This window comes from Terrapene carolina, unplaced genomic scaffold (assembly GCF_002925995.2).
Source record: "Terrapene carolina triunguis isolate 2854851 unplaced genomic scaffold, T_m_triunguis-2.0 Scaffold397, whole genome shotgun sequence".
In the NCBI taxonomy this organism is placed as follows: Eukaryota; Metazoa; Chordata; order Testudines; family Emydidae; genus Terrapene; species Terrapene triunguis.
Genome location: NW_020664748.1, coordinates 1,776,947 through 1,784,124, shown reverse-complemented (window position 1 = coordinate 1,784,124; position 7,178 = coordinate 1,776,947). Strand labels below are relative to the sequence as shown.

The window sequence follows — 7,178 nt, the reverse complement described above, 5'->3', positions numbered from 1 at the left end:
ATTTGACCCTTGAGCATGGCAGGGGTTGGCAGCCTGTCTATACTAGGACTGAGATTCTGGGCTACGCCTCCAGTAGGCACAGCCCAGGGGGTGGTGAAGGGCTAAAGTGTCTGTAAGGGATTCTGAGCTGCTCCAGGGGCTGAAGAGGCTCCCAGCCCCTAGGGAGTGCCAGACTCTTGTAAGCCCCTATAATCCTTCTCCTCTCCAGGCCTGATTGTCCAAGGGGTGCAGCAGTCACCTGCCTGGACAGGAAGCCAAAGCAAGGGTGTTGTGGCCCTCCCCTGGGAGCAGGAACAGGGAGATGGGAGAACCAGTTGACACCTGCCCAGAGGGGGATTTGAGACCACGGGGCTCTTAGGACACATACCAGCATCGGTGGAGAGATGTGTGGTGCATGGGGCAGGGATTGGGGCTGGGAGTTGCTATAACTGGGACACCCCAGCATTGGGCTGAGCCAATAAATGGGGTTTGGGTTAACAGTTCAGGAAGAGGATGCCCGCAGCTTCCTTGGGTGGAAGTGGGACACCGCCTGGGCCAGGGAGCAGCAGGGAAGGGAGCAGGGAGGGGCTGAGAATGGGCGGCTCAAGAGGGGCTGGCAGAGAGTAAGGAAACGGCTTCCACTTCCTCTTTTTTCACTTGGGCGTCACCACAGAGCCGCTGAGAAGAAAACGCAGCAGCAAAACCTGAGCGAGGTGGGTGGCTCTCAGTTCACTGCAGGCAGCTCCCCCTCCTGTGCAGACTTGCCGGGGGGAGGGGGGAGCACAGACTGCAGTCCCTATCCTGGCAAGGGCCCTCACCCTTGCATCTCTCCTCCTGGGGACGGACCTTGGAGCTGGGGCCTGACTCTCCCACAATATAACTCCACTGGCTTCCCCAGGGCTATTCCCAGTCACCCCAAGCCTACCCCTCCTTCTCTAAGGTGGGGGGCGTGTCTATTGGTCCTGAGGAGTGTCTGTGATGTTATAATGCCACAGGAGCGTTAGTAATAACAGTGTCTGAGATGGAAATGCCAGGCCTTACCTGTCACCCCACAGCTAAGGACTGGCCCTGGGCCCTTCGTACTATCCCAGCTGGGGCAGACTCCCATGTTCTCACTGAGACTGGAATGGGTGCAGCCTTTCTGTCCACACAGACTCCGGCTCTGCATCTTTCTGTCCTTGTGTGGCCGCAGATGGAGAGGAAGGTGTGGCAGGCAGATACTCGGGTGCCTAATGACAGATTTGAGGGTTTGGGTGGGAGTATCTGGCACTCACAGCTCACGCCTCAGGGTCTGGATATTATCAGACTGACAGCAGCCCAAGCCCCTGTTCTATAGGGGTGTGCAGCTTGTATGGTGTCCCAGGTGGTGCTGCCATCTCCTGGGAAGGGTAATGGCCTCTCCTGTGCTGTCAGTCAGCTGCAGGGTCAGCCTGGGTCTGGTGAGTCTTTAACTGTTCATGCGACCTTTGGGCTGGGAGTGTCCATCCCAGAGACACATGTGACTGGAGGCTTGGAGCTAGAAGCTGGTGGGCAAGTGAGCCCCTGGGGATTCTGGAGCCACACCATGGAAAGTGAGTCTGGGCCCTGCTCAGCTGCTCCATCACTGAGTCCTGGGAAGCGATCATCCGGGGCTTCATTTAACAAGGTGTTAATTACCCGGGGAGACGGCCTGTCTCTGCAGTGAGTTCTAGCACTCAGGGAGCAGCAATGCTGTGAGCACTCTGATCACGAGGCACAGCAGTGATCACAGGGCACTTGTCAGGTGCCTTGATAAGGCTGTGCCACTTCCTGCTTGCCTCACCTGCATGGGAGAGACCCAGCCAAGCAGCCTGACCCAGTGCCTGGGTTAAGGGCCCCTGGGAGAGTGCCACTGGCAGGGTCCTAACACAGGAGTTGTCCCTGTGTCAGCAGGTGCTGAGTTGAGGCTGCTGGACAACATGGCCCAGCTCACCCAGGAGCTCGGCACGGCCTTCTTCCAGAGGCACCAGCTGACAGCGGCCATGGCCGACACTTTCCTGGAGCATCTCTGTTTGCTGGACATCGACTCTGAGCCCATCACCACCCGCAATACTGGCATCATCTGCACCATAGGTACCCACCCCCTCCCCCACATGGACTGCTGCAGCTAAACCTTGGGAGGGCTCACAGCAGCAGCTAACCCAGCGGGGGTGCTGGCTCCTCTAAGGCAGTGTTTCTCAACCTTTTTGATACCAGGGACTAGCTTGCTGCCTTCTTAAACTGTCTTAGGGAGATGTCAGGGACCGGTGCCGGTCCTCAGGCTGGTCATAGGGAACCATGGCTCTAAGGGACACTGGGTTTGGATAAGAGTGTGAGGGACCCGTCTAGGGGGAGCGAGGGGCACAGGTGAGCTCCTGGGGCGTAAGAACAAGATGTGAGGCACCTGCTGGGGAGGGGAGTCCATGAGGTGGGTTGGGAGGCACCTGCAGGGTGGGAAAGGAATGGATTTGGGGGGAGGCACCTGCCAGGGAGGGGTGTCTGTGGGGTGGGGGAGAGGCACCTCCTGGGGAGGGGGTGGGGTGGGAGGCACCTGCCCATCAGCAGTACTCACCTCAGCCCCATGCTGTTGCAGGTCCTGCCTCCCGCTCTGTGGAGATGCTGAGGGAGATGATTAAGGCTGGGATGAACATTGCACGCCTGAACTTCTCACATGGCTCACATGAGGTACGGGAGGAGGCACATCACACCAGGAACCCCCGAGTCTCTCAGGATGGTGGAGGTATTCTGGTAGTGCAGTTAGGGAATATCCTGCCCACTGGAGACAGCTGGGGAGCAATCCTGCCCTGTGATTGGCTGACAGTCCTGTCTGGTGAGGCTGGAAGGAGGAAGATTCCTCATTCTGGGGCCCCGGGGGAAGGAGCTGGGATGGGAAATGATTCCTGCAGACTTGGAGGCAGACCCAGGATGGGGCCCACCCTGGGGATAGAGTCCCAGAGGCAGAGCACAGAGACCCTGGGGATACGGGAGGGGCAGGGCAGGGTCCCAGGATGGGTAAGGATAGTGGCGAAGGTGCAGAGCCCCAGGGTGGGGCAGGGTCCCTGGGGACAAGGCACAGGGCCTTTGAATGGTGCCTGCCCTGAAGACCCAGCCCTTCTTTTCCAACAGTATCATGCCGGATCCATTGAAAACATCCGGGAGGCAACTGAGAGCTTCACCTCCAACCCCCTTTTCAACCGCCCTGTGGCCATCGCCCTGGACACCAAGGGGCCGGAAATCCGCACGGGCCTGGTGAAAGTGGTGAGTATGGCAAGATCAGCAACAAAAAGGTGGGGTCTGCCCAGCTTTGCTGCAGAAAGTGTCATTGGAGGGGTCAGTGAGCTGGGCATGGGACAGTGGGTGCTGGGCATGGGGGAGCGTTGTCAGAAGGCTTGGGAAGGTGACTGTGGAGGCTGGTGCATCGCGGACTGGGCTGCGGTGAGCAGAGCTGGTCTGGTTGGATTAGGGCAGACCAGGCTGTGATGGAGCCCCCATTCCATCTGTGCTGCTGCAGGGAGAGAACATGGAGGTGGAGCTAGTGAAGGGTTCCCGGGTGACGGTCACCACTGACGATGCCTTCAAGGAGTGCTGCGACCAGGCCACCATCTGGGTGGATTACAAGAACCTCCCCAACGTTGTCAAGGTCGGTGGGAAGATCTTTGTGGATGATGGGCTCATCTCCCTGCTGGTCAAGGAAATCAGTACGTCCCCCCCACTCTGTAGGGCTCTGCACTGGCTCCCAGCCCACGCTCCTGGAGTGTCTGCACTGCTCCTTGTTGCCTCCCATGTCTGTGCTGCCCCCCGCCTAAGTCGCCTGTCCCCTTTCCATGTGATTCCCTCACCCCTGCCCCCTCTATGCCCCCTGCTGCCCCCTTGAGCTTCCATGCTGCCCCCTCTGTGCCTCATGCTACTCCCTTGGGCAGGGTGTCTCAGCCTGACCCTGCCTCTCTCTCCCTGGCCAGGTGCTGACAGCTGCATAACAGAGGTGGAAAATGGGGGGATGCTGTGTAGCCGCAAAGGGGTCAACCTGCCAGGGGCAGAGGTTGACCTCCCAGCTGTGTCCGAGCGGGACATCCGTGACCTGCACTTCGGGCTGCAGCATGGCGTGGACATGATCTTCGCCTCCTTCATCCGCAAAGCCGCAGATGTGGCCGCCATCCGGGACGTGCTGGGCGAGCGCGGCCGCGCTATCAAGATCATCAGCAAGATCGAGAACCACGAGGGTGTCAGAAAGTAACTGTCTCATCTGCCCTTCTGCCCCACCGAGTACTCCCCCTCCCAGTGTCCATCTGTCCCCTGTCCATCTGTTCCTATGTCCTACTGAGCACTTGGCCACCCCATGTCCATCTCCCAGTCCCGCTGCATCCATCCGTTCTTGTGCCCCAATGAGCACCCACCCCCACCATGTCCATTGTGTCTGTCTGCCCCACATGTCCATCTATGCCCTGCGTCCTCTGTCCCTCTGCCCCACCAAGCACCTGCCCCCTCATGTCCATCTCTGCCCTGCGTCTGTCTGTCCCTCTGCCCCACTGATCACCCTCAGCTACACACTGCACTGAGTGATCTGCCCCGTTGTCTGTGTATCTCTGCCTTCCCAGTACCTGGTGTCCAGCTGCCTCCCACCCACCCCCTACAGGTGAGTTGCACACAGCTGGGTGCAGTCCCAGGAATCGGGCACTCCGGAACACTGCCCTATCTGTCCATCTGTAAAATCGGCCATGGGAAAGAGAAACTCCGACTTGTGCCCTCCTCTTGCCCAGAGCTCCCGACTCGCCTTTCTGCACGCTAACCGCTCGAGTCACTGGTTCTGTTAACACCCTCTGCAGCAGTGCAGTATCCCCTGGGAGCTGGCTGGGGTGGTGGACACCAGCGCCAGGTTTCTTCTGGGTCCTGCCCATAGCACTGAGCCTGGCTCTGTCCTGGCTGCAGGTTTGATGAGATCCTGGAAGCCAGTGATGGAATAATGGTGGCTCGTGGGGACCTGGGCATCGAAATCCCAGCGGAGAAAGTCTTCCTGGCTCAGAAGATGATGATTGGCCGCTGCAACCGTGCCGGGAAGCCTGTGATCTGTGCTACGCAGGTGAGCCTGGTCCCCTGAGCAGCATGAGCCGACCTGGACAGACCCAATCCCGCTGTGCCCAGCTGGGGACTCCAGATCCTGCCCCACTAGGTCTGGGGCACTAGGCAAAACCCCCAACCCCTATATCTGCCTGGGAGCCCTGGGGACAGGGCTCCACCTGGGAATGCTGGGTGAAGTGCTGGTCTGGCGCTAGCAATGAGGATCAGGCCACATCATCATGTGAAACATGTCCCTGACATCTCCCTCCCTTTCCCCCACAGATGCTGGAGAGCATGATCAAGAAGCCCCGTCCCACCCGGGCAGAGAGCAGCGATGTGGCCAATGCTGTGCTGGACGGAGCTGACTGCATCATGTTGTCAGGAGAAACAGCCAAGGGGGCCTACCCCGTGGAAGCTGTGCGCATGCAGCATGCGGTGCGTACCCTGGAGAGACATAAGAGCACTTCAGCCTGGCCTCTCCCAGCAGGAGGTGCTATGGAGAGCGGAGTGGGGGTGCTGTCTATGGGAGGAGCTTTCTGCTACTCCAGCATGCGCCTCTCCCACCAGGGGGCGCTATGGGAGTGGGGTGGGAGTGTGGCTTTGGCGGGAGCTGCCAGCTCATGGCTCAGTCTCCCCCAGCAGGGCATGCTGTAGGGAGGGTGGGGCGTGTAGGCTGTAGTGAGCTCATTCACCAGCTGCTTGGTCTCTCTGCAGATTGCCAGAGAGGCTGAGGCCGCCATCTATAACCAGCAGCTGTTTGAGGAGTTGCGCAAGGTGACCCCTCTGAGCCAGGACCCCACTGAGGTGACAGCCATTGGGGCCGTGGAGGCGTCCTTCAAGTGCTGCGCTGCGGCCATCATTGTGCTGACCACTTCGGGCAGGTAAGAGGTGAAGGGCTGGGCCTCCTGGGATGGGGACTGTGCTCTTGGCGAGAGCGTGGAGCCAGTCTCCTGTGTGGAAGCTGTACCCTTCAGGGTGCCCAGGGGAGGGGGCAGCACAGAGGAGGAGACCAGTGAGTTGGAACCTTCCCCATGGAACATTGTGTATCACTAACCCCTGCCCTGTTTAGCGCCCTTTCTGCAGGGAGCTCACAGGGCTTCCAGATCTCACAGACCTCAATGGAGACAGGGCTATCCCCATTGCATGGATGGGAAACTGAAGCACAGAAAGGGGAAAGGACTTGAGGTCCTTGTAAGTGATAGCCAGGGATAGAATCCAGGAGTCCTGACTCCTAGTCCTCTTGCATACCCTTACCACTAGGCCCCCCCCAGGCTCAGGAGGGAACCCAGGAGTCCCGATTCCCAGCCCCCCTGCTCTAACCACTAGACTGCACCCCCAATCTGAAATCCAGTCCACACACCAGGCTGAATCCAGGGAGCGAATATGGGAATTGGAGCTGTTTTACTCCTTTTACCCTCCTGCGTTTCTCACAGGTCTGCACAGCTGATCTCCCGCTACCGGCCTCGTGCCCTCATCATCGCCGTGACACGGAACGAGCAGGTGGCACGCCAGGCGCACCTGTGCCGGGGCGTCTTCCCTGTGCTTTATCGGGGGGCACAGCAGAAGGTGTGGGCAGATGATGTGGATCGCAGAGTGCAGTTCAGCATAGAGATGGGTAAATGTGACCCTCCCCACAACACCTGCCTGGCTCAGCCAGTTCCCCTCTACCCCATGCCTGGCACGGTCTCTCTCCCCCCCTCTCCCTCAGTGCCTAGTCCCAACCACTCCACCCAGCACCCAGCAATTCCCTCCCCACGCCATCTGTCTGGCCCAGCCAGCTCCCCATCCCCCTGCTGCTCCATGGGGACCCTGCCAGGGCCACCTTGCCCCCGCTGCTTCTGCCTGACCTTTCCCCAGCCTGCTGTCCCCTCACTCACCAGCTCCTTCTCCCCCCCAGGAAGGGTGCGTGGATTCCTGCGCTCCAATGATGTCGTCATTATCGTGACAGGCTGGAGACCTGGCGCCGGCTACACCAACATCATGCAGGTGGTGAAGGTGCCGTGAAAAGCTGCTGGGAGAGAGGGGCTGGGGCAGATGCTTCCATCTCCCACACTGGGAGCTCCCTGCTCCTGCCTCTTCACTCCATGCTGTGGCCCTGTCTGTACCACACAGCTTCCAGGCTTCAGCCAGTAAACATTCCCACCCAA

General features: G+C 59.6%; 1 protein-coding gene across 2 annotated transcripts; it reads left to right on the top strand.

The window, feature by feature from the left end:
- Positions 1–581: 581 nt before the first annotated feature.
- On the top strand, positions 582–7,178 carry PKLR (pyruvate kinase L/R). Of its 2 annotated transcripts, none has more exons than XM_024219931.2 (11): positions 582–692; positions 1,891–2,070; positions 2,570–2,661; positions 3,103–3,234; positions 3,488–3,674; positions 3,936–4,206; positions 4,903–5,053; positions 5,314–5,466; positions 5,746–5,912; positions 6,465–6,646; positions 6,929–7,178. In XM_024219931.2, the coding sequence occupies exons 2-11, from the start codon at positions 1,917–1,919 to the stop codon at positions 7,033–7,035; spliced, it is 1,596 nt and encodes a 531-aa protein (XP_024075699.2). In that variant the 5' UTR covers positions 582–692; positions 1,891–1,916; the 3' UTR covers positions 7,036–7,178. The 2 variants fall into 2 exon arrangements, with proteins under 2 accessions (XP_024075699.2, XP_024075697.2); XM_024219929.2 differs by lacking the exon at positions 582–692 and adding an exon at positions 1,472–1,550.